The 17,091-nt window shown below is 48.2% G+C and overlaps 2 protein-coding genes across 3 annotated transcripts in view; one reads left to right on the forward strand and one right to left on the reverse strand.

Annotated features, from left to right (window-relative positions):
• Positions 1–17,091, reverse strand: part of ITGAE (integrin subunit alpha E) — a 62,753-nt gene that overhangs the window by 6,244 nt on the left and 39,418 nt on the right. Inside the window, exons 18-28 of one of the 2 annotated variants that reach the window (XM_055403837.2) lie at positions 16,867–17,030; positions 15,616–15,744; positions 13,578–13,651; positions 9,389–9,521; positions 7,717–7,815; positions 6,935–7,014; positions 6,039–6,116; positions 5,467–5,530; positions 5,275–5,382; positions 1,835–1,891; positions 1,418–1,513 (exon numbers count right to left, since the gene is read on the reverse strand). In XM_055403837.2, coding sequence (XP_055259812.2) covers positions 1,418–1,513; positions 1,835–1,891; positions 5,275–5,382; positions 5,467–5,530; positions 6,039–6,116; positions 6,935–7,014; positions 7,717–7,815; positions 9,389–9,521; positions 13,578–13,651; positions 15,616–15,744; positions 16,867–17,030 — 1,082 coding nt within the window. The remainder of the gene's footprint in view (positions 1–1,417; positions 1,514–1,834; positions 1,892–5,274; positions 5,383–5,466; positions 5,531–6,038; positions 6,117–6,934; positions 7,015–7,716; positions 7,816–9,388; positions 9,522–13,577; positions 13,652–15,615; positions 15,745–16,866; positions 17,031–17,091) is intronic. The other variant, XM_088828792.1, reaches the window with a different exon arrangement.
• HASPIN (histone H3 associated protein kinase) lies at positions 1,841–5,031 on the forward strand. The gene has a single exon (XM_055403851.2). It carries the CDS (start codon positions 2,093–2,095, stop codon positions 4,436–4,438), a length of 2,346 nt encoding a protein of 781 aa, XP_055259826.1. The 5' UTR covers positions 1,841–2,092; the 3' UTR covers positions 4,439–5,031.

Below are 17,091 nucleotides of genomic sequence, written 5' to 3' on the forward strand. Positions count from 1 at the left end.
AATGTGTTCCTTGTCCAGTATTCCTCAAGTCTAAAAAATGGCCTCAGCAACCACTAACTTTCCCAAGACAGAAACCTAGTTAAACCTCAACTTCTTTTCCTTTACCCTTTACCTCACACTATACTCCCATCCCCAAGTCAGTTCTTGATGATTCTTTTTTCTTTTTTTTCAGTCTCTCTTAACACCTGTCCCTTTTCCTCCATTCTCACTGCTACTTCTTCAGCTCAGATCCCATCATTCTCACCTGGAACATCACAAGATGTTAAACTTGACTTTAGTTCCTACTTTTAAATAAGTGATCAGGGAAAGTCTCGCTAAGAAGGTAACATGTGAATTAAATATAAGAAGAAAGCACACACATGAAGATCTAGGAGAAAAGCTGTCTCATGCAGAAGGAACAGCAAGTACAAAGGTCTAGTGGCTAGAACAATATCGGCAAGCTGGAGTCTAAGAAGCAGGGAAGAGGAAAGTATTAGGAGATGGAAGAGTAAGTGGAGACCAGATCATAGGATGCCTGGGACACCTGTGAAAAAGACAAATTTTAGTCTAAGTGTATACAATTTTTTTTTTTAAGCAGATAAGTGGCATAGTGTTTGCTTATAAAAGAGCTGTTCCATGAAGAATGTCTGTGGAGGACATGGCAAAAGCACAGGCAAGAAAAGCAGGGAGGAGGCTACCGCAGTGAATCCAGCAAGAGGTGGTGACCTGAACAGCAGCAGCAGTGGAGACAGACAGAAGTGAGTGGATTTAGAATATATCTGGGGGTGAGGATGGGGTAGAATGACAGAGTTTGCTGCTGGAACAGATAAGGGGATGTAAGAAAAAGGAGTTCGAACTTCCCTGGTGGTCCAATGGCTAAGACTCGGAGCTCCCAATGCAGGGAATATGGGTTGGATCCCTGGTCAGGGAACTAGATCCTGCAAGCCACAACTAAGACCTGGTGCAGCCAAATAACTAAATAAATATTTAAATTTTTTTTTTTTTTTTTTTTAAGGAAAAGGAGTTGCCACAAGGAATTCCTAGAATTCCTAGTAAGTGTAAGGGCATCCCAGATGGCTCAGAGGTAAAGAATCCGCCTGCCAATGCTGCAGTAGCAGGAGACGCGGGTTCCATCCCTGGTTCGTGAAGATCCCCTGGAGGAGAAAATGGCAACCCACTCCAGTATTCTTGTCAGGATAATCCCATGGACAGAGGAGCCTGGTGGGCGGCACTCCGCCGGAACGCAGAGTCGGACACCCCTGAGCACGCAAGCAACTGTTAAGTTACCCTAGTTAGTTACCCTGAGAGAGCGGAGAAGCAACAGGCTGGAGCAGAAGGTGGATCAACCGACCTGTTTTGGACACGTTATATTTGGAGATGCTATTATCGTTTCCAGGTAAGATGCCCGAGAAACGAGGAGTAATCAAATCCTAAGTACCTGCTTCGGCTGATTCAAGGAAAGCTCTGCAGCCACGGTTACATTTTCTTTATCCGAGGTGACTTTACAGCTCACTGAATGCCATTCTTCCACAAGCTGGAAGAGGATGGGTGTTAGTTAGTACGATCTCTTATGGGGTGGAAAAGCTGGGAATTTTAACACTTAGCACACAGACAACCTCAAGGTCGAGGAATAAAGGGTGTGAGCAATTTCTGTCCTCATTTGGTTCCAGCAAAGCCGCAACCCTGGCAAACGTGAGCCGGTGAAGAGGCTAAGGGGCGCCTCAGGAACGCTCGGCCTGTGCTTTCAGGGGAAACCTCGGCAAAGTACAATCCCGGCGTCTCACGGCACACGCTTCAGGCCCTCCTCTCTCCACCATGACCCCCTCTCTCTGGTCTTTGGGATGACTGCGCTCACCTGAACCAGATCGCTCCCACAAACGCGCTCCTGAGCCTGAGTGCACACGGTGTGAGCCTGAAACGACAATCATCGCCGTCCACCCCCGCAACACAGTGAAAAAGCCAAACCGCCATAGTCACCCGCCCCCTCCCACTTCTCGCGAGATCCGTCGTGATTGCGCGGAAGGCCGGGCGCTAGGACCCGGCGGGCAGGCGCGTCCGCGTCTCGAGGAAGTCTCGCGGTGTTAGCATTTGAACTGCCTGGCGGGTGCAGGCCATGGCGGAGTCACTCCCGCTACCCGCGAGTGGGCTCTTCCGAACGTACGGGGCAGCCGGCGGCGGAGGGCCGCGGCGGCGGCTGGGCCTGGCAGCCGTACAGTGGTTCCCGCCGCAGGACCGGAAGCGTTTCTTCAGCAGCAGCAGCAGTGACGCCAGCAGTGGCGGCCCCTCGCAGTCTGTCGTCTCCGACGATCCTGGCGACCCCGACTTCCCCGGCAGCCCGGTGGGTCAGCGGCGGAGGCGCGCTGGCGCCCGACTCGCCAAGTGCCGGCCGAGTCAGATCGCGACCCCGAGACGCCTGAGGCTGCGATCGCGGTGCCCGCAGAAGTGCAGCACCCCCTGCGGCCCGCTAGGACCGCCGTCCTTTCCCAACGGCAACCCGGGCTGCCTGAGCCCGGACCTCAGTGTGTGCGGCCAGCCCAGGGACGGCGGCGAGCTGGGCACCAGTGCCTCCCTGTTCAGCTCTCCGGCCTCTCCCGGCCCCGGGTTCCCTGCGCCAGAAGACAGCATCTGTTCCGACCTTTCCACCTTTCTGGATGCAGCCTCAGAAGCTCCGAGCAACTTCCATCTCCCAGAAGCCTCCCTGGACCAGGCACCCCTCCCCTGTTCCCAGGACGCCGCGACAGGAGGAGGCAGGCTCACCAGGTTAGCCCACCAAGCCCAGGCCAGCCTCAGGTCAGTTCTCTTTAGCTTTTTGGACTCAGGAAATCCTGAGGATTCTGAGCTTGGGACAGATGGGAAGAATTTGCAGGAGTTCTGCCATGACAGGGAACTGGTGGGGAGGAGGCTGGAGAGCCCAGGTTTATCAGGCAGGGGTAAGAAGAGGGCCACAGATCAGGACTCTTGTGGAGAGATTGAGTCTCAAGAATCTGTCCAGATAGAATACGAGGAGGCCCGTGGGTGCAAGGGCGAAATGGCACCTGGGAAAAGCAACTGGCCTGAGAGAACCAAGCTAAGCCGAAAAAGGAAGCATCAAGGGACAGCAGAAACCTCCCTCCTCCGTCACCGCCAGGTTACAAAAGGCCAAAAGATGGAAGACGATTCATGCGTCACCCAGGACCTGACTCGTTTACAGAATGCCAGCTCTTGGACCAAAACCAGAGCCTCCTTCAGTTTCCACAAGAAGAAGATAGTGACTGCTGTGTCTGAAGTGTGCAGCTGCAACACCCTGGCCAGTTCTCTGTCTGAGTCCCTCATGTCAGAATATTCACACCACCCTGTTCGGAACAGAACAGGCTGTGCTCTGTCCCCCTGGCACTCCTCCTCTATGTATTTGCTAACCCCCTTAAAGACACAGCAGGTCACAGACAAAAAGACATCTGATGCAGAAAAGCTTTATGGGGAATGCAATCAGGTGGGTCCCATCCCTTTCAGCGACTACCTCTCCGAAGAAAAACTGGAATGCTGTGAGAAGATCGGAGAAGGGGTGTTTGGCGAAGTGTTTCAAACAGTTGCTAACCACACACCTGTAGCCCTAAAAATCATTGCTATTGAAGGACAGGACTTAGTCAATGGAGCTCACCAGAAAACTTTTGAGGAAATCCTGCCAGAAATCATCATCTCCAAAGAGCTGAGCCTCTTGTCTGATGAGGCATGCAACCGCACAGAAGGCTTCATTGGGCTGAACTCGGTACACTGCGTTCAAGGATCTTACCCTCCCTTGCTCCTCCAAGCCTGGGATCGCTATCACTCAACCAAAGGGTCTGCAAACGACCGGCCTGACATTTTCGGGGAAGACCAGCTCTTCATCGTGCTGGAATTTGAGTTTGGAGGGATCGACCTTGAGCAAATGAGAAAGAAGCTGTCCTCCATTGCCACTGCCAAGAGCATTCTGCATCAGATCACCGCCTCCCTTGCCGTGGCCGAGGCCTCACTGCACTTTGAGCACCGAGACTTGCACTGGGGAAACGTGCTCTTAAAGAAGACCAGCCTCAAAGAGCTCCACTACACCCTGAATGGAAAGACGAGTTCCATCCCCACCCGAGGGCTGCAAGTCAACATCATCGACTACACCCTGTCCCGCTTGGAGCGGGATGGGATTGTGATTTTCTGTGACATCTCCAGGGACGAGGACCTGTTTATGGGAGAAGGCGACTACCAGTTTGAGATCTACAGGCTGATGAGGAAAGAAAACAACAACTGCTGGGGTGAATATCACCCTTATAACAATGTGCTCTGGCTACATTACCTCACAGATAAGATCCTGAATCAGATGACCTTCAAGTCCAAACATAACACCCCTGCCTTGAAGCGAATGAAGAAACAGATCCAGCATTTCTATCAGACTATGCTGAACTTCAGCTCTGCCACGGACCTGCTCTGCCAGCACAGTCTATTTAAGTAAGCTGGGGGTACTGACCACCCCCAAAGGAGAGGGCGTGGAACTGGAAGCCCTGTTTTTAACTTGTTTTTAACCTCTGTTCGCACAGCAGGGTGAGATTCCTGCTCTTACAACTTTCCAATCAGCTGTTCAAACAATTTTGTTTCCAAGTGGAAACTGAAATGTTTAAACTTAACAAATATTCTTTAAAAATAAACTATATGTGAGAACACCATTTACAATGGAAAAGCCCTTTTTCTGTCAGCAGACTTCATTTTGTAAATTCCTTTCCACAGTTTCCTTTTTGAGCCTCGACACTTTGTGTAGCCTGAACAGAAAAGAAATCAGGAACACCCAAGGCCTCAGCTGTCACACTGCTAAGAGCCTGTTGCTGTAGGTGTCATAAGACTGGCTTTGGGAACCACACTACAGATGAGTCAACTAAGAGTAAAGAGGCTGTACCACAGCAGAGTCCCAGGCATACAGACGGGGAGACAAGAGGAAAAGAAGAAGATAGACAGTTTATAGGAAGAAGAGCCACATGTTTATCAATCTCCTTTGCCAATCACAGAGAAGCAAAATTTATCCATGATTTTCAAAGGGAAAATAAATGTCTCCGTGGCTACTAAAAAGGTTGAATTTTGCTTACTTTTTTCATCAAGGGAAGAAAAAATTGAAATGTCAGTTTGGGCTGAGTAGTTAATATTCCTTATGAATATGACTTGGGTAATTTTCTCCTAAAATGCGTTCCCAGGTTAACTCATCTTTTTTCTACTCCTTTTTCTAGAGTTCTAGTTTTTGTATCTTTGAGAATCCATAGTCACTCTGGAAAGAGATGATATAGAACCGCCTCTATGTACCTGAGTCTTGATCAGATTCGTCACTGTTAAAAACTGGAAACCTTGTAATTTAACTGGAACACAAATTTGCAGCTGGAACTCGGCTCCAAAGAGGTTCTCCCCATGTATCTACAAGATAAAATCCAAGCGGAAAGTCACGGCTGGTGTTGTTTTGCCACCTGTTGGCTTTGCGCTGATGAGCAGAGCACTTACATTGAAGGGGAACTCTTTGCGGTGGGAAGACCCCTGGCTTGTGTTCATGTACATCACTGAGGGTCTGCAGTTGAGAGGACATGGGTTAGGCTCTGGGCCCCTTTCTCATTTTAAATAAACCTCAGTACTATCAATTGGATACACTAGAGGACCCCTGATTCTTAAGAGAGATCAAAGTTGAATAGCAAAATGTTGAGCAGTGGTGGGGCAGTTGGGATCAGGTTAGAATATTTGAATTCAGTCTCTTCAGGCTGGTTCTGTATCTGATTATCGTACCTCAAGGGGGGCCTTACTTTTTTTCTTCCCAATCCCTTAAGTCCTCTCTTCCATCCTTAGCATCCCATCCGTTCCTTTTGGTATCAAGACCTGTTGGCACTGTTCCTCCTTTGATTACAGCCACAGGGTTTCTAGGACCTAACAGTTAGTGCCCTAGAGATCAGTGGGAGCCTGGGTACTAAGCAGCCTCCTCTCAGGGAAAAGCAGTGCCCACATCCACCCTGACCACTAGACCCACCCACAAAAGAAAATGCCTGAAGCTGTCTCACAGGTGTGGGGCCCCCGGAAGTACTTACTTGGGAAGAACCGCAATGAAGGCATGTTTGATTTGAAGGCTGTGAGTTTTATTGACCAAAGACCTTCTTTCATTGGAACTAGGAAATAAGAGTGTCAGTTTATAGCACCCCTGCTTTGTACACATGGCTGCTTCTTACCTTGGCTTCTCAGGATCACTGGGAGTCAGATAGAAAAGACTCTTGGAGATAAACAGAGTGCAGAAGACTCGCTGGAAGACCAGACTTGGAGAAACACTGATTTTAAAAGGGTTTCTCCAGGACTTCTCTGACAGTCCAGCGATTAAGACTCTACACTCCCATTGCAGGGGGCACGGGTTCAATTCCTGGTCAGGGAACTAAAATCCTGCGTGTTGCACAGTGTGGCCAAAAAGACAGTGTTTCTCAGCCTTGACAATATTGACATTTAGGGCCAGGAAAGTATGAGTGGCTGTCCTGTATATTGTAGGATGTTAATATCCCAGACTCTACCCACTAGATGTCAATAACACCCCCCACCAAAGTCATGCCAATCAAAAATGGCTTCAGGCACTGCCCCTGGGAGCAGAATCACCCCTGTCTGAGAACTTTATCAACTGTGTATCCCACCCTACCCCAAACATAGAGGTTTTGGAGAAGACAGAGCATCTCTGAGGTTATATGAACCAAAATGAGCTCTCCAGTACAAAACTCAGTCTACCCGACCATACCATAGTTTTACTTTGTCAATAAAGGAACATTTTAAATATCTCTGATAACAAGGGAAAGCCAGGTCACTGCAGGGACACAGGTACCTTCCTGGGGCTCCCTGAGGCTTCCCTTCTGCGGCAGTGAGGAGTCATAGCTCTGATGCACATGTGTGGGAGGGAGCCTCTTTGCAGGACCACAACCCAGGCTCCCTTGACCCAGGCATGACTTACTTGGTGACCATCACAGTGATGTTGGCTGTCCTGTTTGGAAAGGCACTCTCCTCCAGCTGCCAAACTAACGAAAAGTTTGCCTAGTTAAACAAAAAATGGTGGATTGATTCCCGTTTATACCAGTCACAATTCAAACTGCTTCCTACTAACTAAACAGACCTGGAAAACGTAATTCAATACTCTATGCTTTTGTAGCACAGCATGCTTCGAGGTCCCATTATTCCACGTAATACAGTGTCAAGACGGTGTGAGCAGGGCAGACAGCATTATTCCCCTTTGACAGGCAAGGAAGCTGCTTGAGAGGTCTCCCGCAGCACAGAGATCATCAGTGGCAGGTCAAGGACTCCCCTCAGGGCTAATAACCTTCCAGACCACCCCCAGCTTCACTCGGCCGTTCAGGGGTGAGCCAGCCTTGTCTGTGTGCCTGTGCCCTCACCTCCACCGCTCCCTACTCCCAGAGCACACTGGGCAGCTTTACGCTCTGTTACAGATGGTGGTATAGTCAAGGAAAGTGTGGAAACTGCAGCTGGGAGATTCTAATGAGCCTGGGAAGTAGAAAACACCAACCCTAGGGTGGTAAGAAGAGTCAGCTGATCAAAACAGACTCACAGGACTTCCGTGGTGGTCCAGTGGCGAAGACGCTGAGCTCCCAGTGCAGGGAGCTGGGATTCCATCCCTGGTCAGGGAACTAGATCCCACGTGCCGCAACTAAAAGATCCCGCGTGGCACAGCTAAGACCCAGAGCAGCCAAATAAATAGAAGAAAAAGAAAAACAGACTCACAGATGACCTCTTGAGGATGGGATGACCAATCTTGCACTTCATGACCAGGACAGAAGCAGTTGGCTTAGGGTCACCGCACTGAATGTCTGGAGAAGGAGGCTGATAACACAAAAGACGTGGTTTTGAAGAGGCCAAAAAATAAAAGGTTCAGTTTCCTCACAACAACATGTCAGACACCCTGCCAGGAGCTGGGGACCCAAATAAACCAGTCTTTGGCCTCGTCTCCTTCACAAGTCGGGCAGAAGGGCTCAGTACTAGATGGCTGAAGAATTTAAACAAGGCCTCAGGAGGGGCTCTGTGAGAGCGGCGCAGAAACAAGCAGTAGAGAAGAGGTCCAACCAGGAGGAATCGGTCTTCCTTGGGAAGGAGACGTTGGAACTGAACCGTGGACCAATGGAAGGCCCCCTGCACTGCCATGCAGCCTTTTTCAGCCATGGTTCCTCATCTGGACCACTGAGTATGGAAAATGACTGAGTGACCACTGTTTTCTTAATTCTCCCAAGGACGGTGGGTCTAGTTCCATTCTAGATGCTTAGGAGATCATGGCATGTAACGGGTGCTGTCCTGGCTCAAACAGCCTCAGACTACCAGGGACACACCCATAATAAGACAGAGCCAGGTTTGTTGGCTCATTAGAGTGAGGAAAAGTGCACTGTGGAGTATCTCACCAAACAAAGGAAAAGATAGTGATTAAAGGATTCTGGGGAAAGAGTTTGGAGAAATATAAAACAAAGCAGTGTTTTATAGGCTCAAAATAAAGCAGGGATGGGACTTCCCTTACGGTCCAGTGGTTAAGATTTCGCCTTCCAAAGCAGGGGGTGCGGGTTTGATCCCTGGTCAGGGAGCCAAGATCCCACATCCCTTGCAGCCAAACAACAAAAACATAAAACAGAAGCAATATTGTAACAAATTCCATAAAGACTTTAAAAATGGTCCATGTGAAAAAAAAAGAAAATCCTTTAAAAAAAAAGCCAGGGCTATGTGTAAAAGGGCCACTCAACATCAATTCTGGGCTGCAAAGTGGAAAGTGGACCCAAAAACCCACTTTCTTGGAAACTCTTCAGGTTAATGTGAAAAGCTGTGTGGAGAAACATTTTATCTGAAGTTTCAAGTCTCAGATGGAAAATGAGAATGCTTCTCTTTGTCAAAACAGTTTAGATTCTCCAGGCAACAGTAAGATGGTTTCATAATTACAGATATAACTTCAAACAGCAAAGTTTCTGATTGCCTATGATTTTAGAGAGCAAAATTTCTCAGTGTTACAATACTTTACAGCTGCTGGGTGTCCTTGGGAGAAATACTGTTTTCTGTTATCTTGCAGCTGGCTTTGAGTCTGTGCTCCTAGGCTGATGAAAGGCGGAGCAGACTTTTACTTTCCAGTCAAGCTAATTTATTATAGATTATTTCTCTCTCAGAACTCTAGTTAAGAAAGGCTGCAGGCAGAAGGAGTGATTGGGTGGCAAAATAGCACCATTGATGTTTAAGGCAGAGAATGATATGACTGGATCCATGGCTTATTGTTGGATTAGAGGGGATTTGTCTAGTTAATAATCATTTATTGGATGGACAAGGATGAGGCAGGAGGCAGAGTTAGTTGGTTTCCATAACCAAGCAGAGATGGGGGAAGGGAAAGTCATGAGCCATGTGGTTCCAAAACTGCTGTCATAGTTACCTTCTGTATCCTCTTAAACTGCAGGTTTCTGGGGAAATTCAAAGCCAGGCTCGTCATGTAGGAATCTTCCCCAGAGTTAGTCAGGCTAATGTTCATGGTCAGCTCCTTTGTGAGACCCACCACCAATTCCTGCCTGCACAGGGTAGGCAAAGAGATAAATGTTACCAGTTTATTTAATCTGTGAAAACCTCAGTGAGATGCAACAGCACCTTCTAGCTTCTTAGATAATGTTGCCTAAAGGACACATTTAGCCTCGATCTTCTTCCCCACAGCAGAAGCGAGCACCGGGACTCCATACCCACCTCAGCTGCTGTGCGACATGACCATTTATTTCGTGTTTACTGTGTGTTGAGGACTGTGTTAAATGCTCCACACTCTCTGCCAATCCTGGCGATAACTCTGTGAAATTGTATGGTTACTCTCTGTGCTGCGGTGAAGGGAGCAGAAGCCAGGGAGGCTCGCTCACTTGCCTGAGGTCCCACAGCCCCGAAAGAGAGTTGGGAGAATCAGATCTAAATCCTCTTTCTACCACCAACTCACTGTGACCCCAGGCAACGTACTTTGAGACACAGATTCATCCATTTCACATATATTTATGGGGGACTTTGTGCCAGACACTGTGACCCCAGGCAATGTACTTTGAGACAAATTCATCCATTTCACATACATTTACGGGGGACTTTGTGCCAGACATCCCACTCAACGCAGGAGAAACAGCATGCAGGGCACAGATGCTGCCTCCACCCCTGCTTTCCCACTACAAACCGCCCCAGCCCTTCCGGATTACAGGCTGTGACTTAAGACATGAGTCTGTTCAGCATGGAGAAGAGATGTGGGGACGGGTGAGGGCTTCCTTCACACTGAGGCATCGTGGGGTCCCGGAGTGCACAACCACTCTCAGGAATTGAGATCTACAGGGAAACACATTAACAACACGAAGAAAACTTTCTAACCATCTGAAAGGTCTTAAAAGAGAATGTGCTGCTCTGGGGAGTAATGTGACCTGTGTCTTATTGAGTCATTTTTGTTTTTTATCACAGCTGAGAGGAGGATAGTGGGCAGTGACAGAGCCTGTGTGGGGATCCATCTGGGAGATGACACAGGCCTGAAATAAGACAGCAGTAGTGGCGATGGGCTGGTGTGCTGCGGTTCACAGGGTCACAGAGAGTCGGACACGACTGAGCGACGGAACTAACTAAGTGGCGATGGGGAGGGTGATAAGGCTATGCTGACAAGCAGAGCACACGAGAGACAGGAGTTGGGGACTCCTCTGCCAGTTCAGTGGTTAAGGCTCAGTGCTTCCAGTGCAGAGGGTGTCGGTTCAATCCCTGATCAGGAAACTAAGATCCTACATGCCGTGAGCATGGCCAAAACTGAAAAACTTTTTTTTTTTTAAAAAAAAAAAGAGAGTCGAGGATGTGTCCTGAGTTTCAGTTTCAGAGTTTCCAGCTTGGATGACCCAGTGGGGCTAGTTGTGATGGAAAGAACACAGCGGGAGACCAGAGGGTGGAAACTGACCAAATGACTTCAGTCCAGGACATGATGGAAGTGCTCAGAGGACACGAAGGCAGGGACATTGAGATGTCAGTTGGTGTCCTGTCTCACCAACAGAGAGATCTGAGAGTCACTGGAATATGTACCAGGGATTCCTAACTCGAGGTCCAGGGATAGTTTCAGAGTTCCCTGAATGCAAACGCTTTATGTTTGCAAGTGTGATCTTCTAAAGACACATGTCAGTAGTTTACCTTAGATTCTTCAGGAGGTTCACGACCACAAAAAAGGTCAAACCACTGAGGCATTTGGATGCTATGGATTAGGCTCAATACTTTGGAAAAAAGGCGAGATTGCCAGCTGTGGACACTAGGGGGTGATGTAGGGCCAGCTGTTTCACAGTCTTCCACAAGGACTTGGCTGGGAGGGCTTTAGGGGCCGTAATGAATTCCAAGTTAGAAACAAGTCTTCCTGTTAGGCTGGATTCCAAAGCACTCAAAAGCCTTGACTTGGCTCCTCCATGACTGAGACGGGCAGAGCTAAGCTATCCACATCTGAAACACAAGTCCTGCAAATGTCTATGAAAAGGTTTCTCAGTACTCAGAACAGACCTCTTCTTCAGAGATGCTAACTCAGCTAACCAGCCATCAGTGCCATGTTCCACACACAGCTCCAGGTGTGGCGGGAAGGGGCATTTTAAGACCAGCACATGTCCAAAACCAAACTCGTACAACCCACTCCAGTATTCATGCCCGGGAAATCCCATGGACAGAGGAGCCTGGCGGGCTACAGTCCATCGGGTTGCAAAAGAATCAGACACGACTTAGCAACTAAACAACAACAAATCTAACAACAGAAATGATAGACAATTACAAGGGAAATGGGAAAGAAATCCAAAAAGGAGGAGATACGTGTTTATGTATAGCTGAGTCACTTTGCTGTATAGTAGAAACTAACACAATAATATATAGAAACAATACTCCAATAAAAATCTATTTAAAAAGATTACCAAGCTCATGACCTCTCCTCCCCACCTTGCCTTCCAAAACCATTCTTCCAAAAGCTTTCCCAATTCAGTTCTTGGCATCAGCATCATTCTAGAATTCAGCGTGGTCCAACAGAACTTCTGAAGTAATGGAAATGACCTATTATATATCTATGCTGCTCAAAAGCACTGGCCGTATACGGGTACTGAGCATGTGAGATGTGCCTAGGGCAACTAAGGAACCAAAATCTTCTTTAATTTTAATTCATTTCAATTTAAGTAACCACATGTGATCAGAGGCTATTGTGTTGGACAGCACAGTTCTGGATGCTCGGGCTGGAACCCTGAAAGACTTCTTAGACCCCTCTCTCTCACTCTCCACATCCAATCTGTCATCCAATCCTGCGGGCTCTAACTTCAAAATATAACCACCCTCATTGCTACCACTCTGGCCCAAGTCATATCACTTCTCACCCGAGTTATCACAATAGCTCCCTACTGTCGCCCCACCTCCACCTCTGCTCCTACAGTCTGTTCTCAACATTGCAGCAAGAATGGTCCTATTGGGACTTCCCTGGTGGTCCAGTGGTTAAGAATCCACCTTCCAATGCAGGTGACATGGGTCTGACCCCTAGTCAGGGAACTAAATGGTGCCGGGGAACTAGAGAGCCCTAGCGCAGCAACAAAGACAGCAGTGTGTAGGGGCGAGCAGCCCCCCTACACACACACACACACACAAAGAATGATCCTCTGAAAGTGCATGGTCATGTCATTCCTCTGACTTCCCAACTCACAGTAAAAGTCCTCATGGAAATGGAGCCACATGTGATTTTTCCTCCCCTCACATGGCAACATCGATTCAATGGACATGAGTTTGAGCAACCTCCGGGAGATAGTGAAGAACAGGGAAGCCTGGCATGCTTCAGTCCATGGGGTCGCAAAGAGTCAGACAAGACTCAGCCACTGAATAACACTCATCCCTCCAATCCACTCTGGTGTCCTGGCCTCTTCTTCCCACCTCCAAGCGCCCAGCTCAGGGCACTGACAGGTGCTGTTCCTTCAGACACCCACAGAGTTCACTCCTCCACCTCCTCTTCCATGAATCCAAACATCACCTTCTCCGTGAGCCCTTTCCGGACCACTCTATTTGAAACTGCAACCCCAACCTCATCCCCAGCACTTCCCTCCCACCTTCCCTGTCTTCTTTTTCTTCATAGTACATCTTTTCAGCACAGCTGACTTACATATTATCTTCTCTCCCTAAGCAAAATAGTGAAAGTGAAAAAGGGGCTTCCCGTATCTCCCAGTACCTAGAGTGCTGGGCACAGAGGCGATGCTCTTAAGTATGTAATGAATTAAGAAGTTTGGTAAAGCGTTGAGCCAGGGAAGAGGTTATCTCTAAGTGAGGGGGTCCGAAGAGTGAGGAACACTGGGTTATGGAAAGAAATCTGGGTGTAAGTCCACCCAATGATCGTGGGACCCCATGCAGGCCTGCAACTACTGACTCTTCCCAAATTTATAACATAAGAATACAAATCTGTCTTGCCTCCCTCATTGGGTGTCTGGGGAAGCAATGATACAATTAGTGCAAAAGCCCTTTGTGGGCTACGAGGGAAAGGAGGAGGAAGTGAGTGATCCTGGTGAGGGGTTAGCCCAGTAAGCCTTCAGGAGGAGAGTGAACTGCAGAAGCCATGACGACTGGATTCAACTCACTGAGAGAGAGTGGTGGCCAACTGTAACTCCGCAACACAAAACAGCTTATTCTTGCAGTTCTTCTCGTAGGGCAGCTGTAAGTAGACAGAGAGGGGCAGGATCAGCCCAGGGACCCCGCCATCCCCCGCGGCCTTGCTTCGTGATCTTCTCCCTAGGACGTGTGTGTCCCTTCCGCTGACTCTGAGAACTGTAGGTGAGGCTGATGGGCTGAGGTTGTGTCTACATGGCTGTGAGAGGTGTGACTATGCTATTCCTTGATTTGTCAGGGATGGAGGTGTGCTTGGTCCTACAACACAGGTACCATGCATCAGGCCACTGGCCAAGGTCAAAAACAGGGTGACCTTTGTGAAATGGCGTGAGTCACTTGCATATTATGCTAATTAAGTAGCAACACTCACAACTCACTACTCTGAACATTTGTGGGTGGGTGAAACCATATGAAGAAAAGCCTCCTTAGACCTCTTAAGTAGAGCAAGAACAGCAGGGGACAAATTGGGGGGGGGTGGTACTTAACCAAATATTGTCAAGGTTCAGTCCCATGAGGTCTTCTACCCCCATGGCTGGTCTTCTCTGTAGGTTAAATATTCCCCCTTGCCATCTTGCCTACACCAAACAAATTCAGAAATCACAGTGGGCCCAAAAGGTCCATGTAAGATGGAAAAGTTCCAGTTCAGGTTGCAAAGTCACGTTTTCTAAAGGAGCAGGTCTATTTTTATTATGAAGGAGACATAGCCAGCTCCCTACCTGGGGAATCACTGCATTTATCTTCCCAGCAGCCAGCGACCATCACAGTAGCTTTACGCAAGGACTGTTTCCATGATTGGAGCTACAGTGAGAGCCCAGAGCAAGAAAGAAAACCTTCCACTGCCCAGAGAAGGGAGATGCAAATTGCAGAAGTCAGAGCTTGGGGCTCTATCTGACTGGGTCAACAGTTGAGGGCTTTTTTTTTAGGTTTGCTTTTAATACAGCCAAGCAGCTTGTTCTCTTTCAGTAGGATTAAAACATCCTAAGCTCCCAGCTAGAGCTCATACTCTGGAAATATCTATGTGCTTGCTACTGCTGCTGCTCAGTCGTGCCCGACTCTGTGACCTCATGAACTATAGCCTGCCAGGCTCCTCTGTCAATGGGATTCTCCAGGCAAGACTACCAGAGTGGGATGCTATTTCCTTCTCCGGGGGATCTTCCCGACCCAGGGATTGAACCCACACCTCTTGCATCTCTTGCACTGGCAAGCAGACTCTTTACCACTGTGCCACCTGGGAAGCCCATCTATGCCTAAACACCAAATAATTTCCCCTCACCCGTTTCCTCAGGGGGATAACTTTTTTAAAAAATCTCTTTGCCAAAGCATCGAAGTAATCATTGATTAAGATAAGAATCCTAACTAACTGGATGTTAAACAGGCTACCTGTGGTCAGCAGGTAAAGAATCCACCTGCAATACAGAAGACACAGGAGATGCAGGTTCTTGATCCCTGGGTCAGAAAGATCCCCTGGAGGAGGGCATGGCAACCCACTCCAGCATTCTAATCTGAAACAATCCCATGGACAGAGGCGCCTGGCAGGCTGTAGTCCACGGGGTCACAAAGCGTAGGACACAACTGAGTGACTATGCACACGCAAATGTAATCTCAAAGCATCTCCTCATAATATACTTATTAATTGCAAAGGGAGCTAGCCCCGGTATGACTTTCTGTGTACAGGGCAGGTGGGCTCCAGTCCAGTCCCCACACAGGCCTTCCACCACACCATTATCAGAGACCTGTGCCAAGTATCCATATGCTTCATTAAATATGTAGCAGGCATCTTTTGTGAACAGAAAAGAACCAGCCTTGGGAGTCATTTGGAGACCTGTATTACCCACCAGTGAGGTCCTGGGCAAATTAACACTATCTCAGGAGCTCTATTATCCCCGTCTGTGCAGGGAGGGTCCTAAACGTTGTCTGAAGACCCTCCAAACTTTAATATTCTTTGAAGATAAGGGAGCAGGGACTTTTGTAGGGGTGGCACCCAGGAGAGTCTGGTCCTAGCCAAGTCACCTGGAAGATGGCAGAAGGCTCAGCATAGAAGTCCAGGATTGGTTGGGGTTGGTCCATGCCGCCCTCAGGAGTCTGGAGGTGGTAGCTGACCTTAACAGTGATGTTGGAGAAGCAGTCCTCCTGACACAGCTGCACAGTCCAAGGAATGCAAGGTTGGAGTTGGATGTGGGGGAGAAGATGACAAAGAGAATATTTTAACTTTGATGTGGTCACAATATTAAAGAATGAAAGGGGTTAAGCTAGGCGTCCTAAGCCTCTTCCAAGTAAGCCAGGCTGCCAAGAGCATTGGAAAACCTCCCTTGATCTGCCATGGCCTCAGGCAGGTTTTTCTACTGTCGTCTCACATAAGGGCCTTCTGCCCCACTGATGTTATCGGGTCGGGGAGGGAGCTCTGTTATTTCCAATGTATTACAAAGAAAAATGGAAGCAATTAGAGGAGTTCCCTTTTTGTCCAGTTTCTAGGAAACTCAGAGATTTACCTAGTGTTAATCTCCGCAGATTGCTCTAACTTGGTTTTCTGGTACCATAACCCCCATTTCCCACACCATCATGTGATTCTTGATTTATTATGATTGTTTTAGTTGCCTCATTTATGTGTACTTTACTCCATGCACCTCAGTTCTTTTCTCAACTTCCCTGGTGGTCCAGTGGTTAAGACTCCCAGCTTTCACTGCAAGGGACACAGGTTCGATCCCTGGTCAGGGAACTAAGATCCCACATGCCATGTGGCACCGCCAAAATAAAATAAAACAGATAACCAACAAGGACCTACTGTATAACACAGCACAGGGAACTCTGCTTAATATTCTGTAATCATCTAAATGGGAAAAGAACTGACAAAGAACAGATACGTGTGTATGTATAACTGAATCATTTTGCTATACACCTGAAACTAAAACAACACTGTTAATCAAATGTGTGTGCATGCTCAGTCGTGTTCAACTCTTTGCGACCCCGTGGACTCTAGCTTCCAGGCTCCTCTGTCCTTGGGATTCTCCAGGCAAGAATAATGGAGTGGGCTGCCACTTGCTTCTCCAGGGGATCTTTCTGACGACCCAGGGATGGAACCCACATCTCCTGCATCTCTTGCCTTGGCAGGCGGATTCTTTAGTCCTGTGCTACCTGAGAAACCCGTTAGTCAACTATACTCCAATATAAAATAAAAAATTTTTTGAAAAAACATGAAACAAAGCAACCTTTAAAAAAAAAACAAACAGACCCCTCTGGACTCTTGGAAACTCCTCCACTCACATGTCCATCTGTAGGGATGAGCGAGAAGGACTCACAGAGACGGGGCCCCCTGCCCCACTCCCTAAGGGAGCTCTGATCCATTCTCTTGTCTGAATGCTGCAGCCGTTTCCTCTGCTTCCCCACATCCACGTCCAACGTGAAGTTCAGAGATGTCCCACCAAGGCCTGGGAATGAAGATCAGATCTTTCTGATTGAGCCAGGGAGGTCAAACTCCAGACCGAGGGC

Source organism: Moschus berezovskii, chromosome 20, assembly GCF_049115385.1.
Source record: "Moschus berezovskii isolate FMDL1 chromosome 20, NW_MosBer_1.0, whole genome shotgun sequence".
NCBI classification, from domain to species: domain Eukaryota; kingdom Metazoa; phylum Chordata; class Mammalia; order Artiodactyla; family Moschidae; genus Moschus; species Moschus berezovskii.

Bases quoted from the DNA above. Each gene is read 5' to 3' on its own strand.
- HASPIN (XM_055403851.2), top strand. From the start codon at position 2,093: ATGGCGGAGTCACTCCCGCTACCCGCGAGTGGGCTCTTCCGAACGTAC.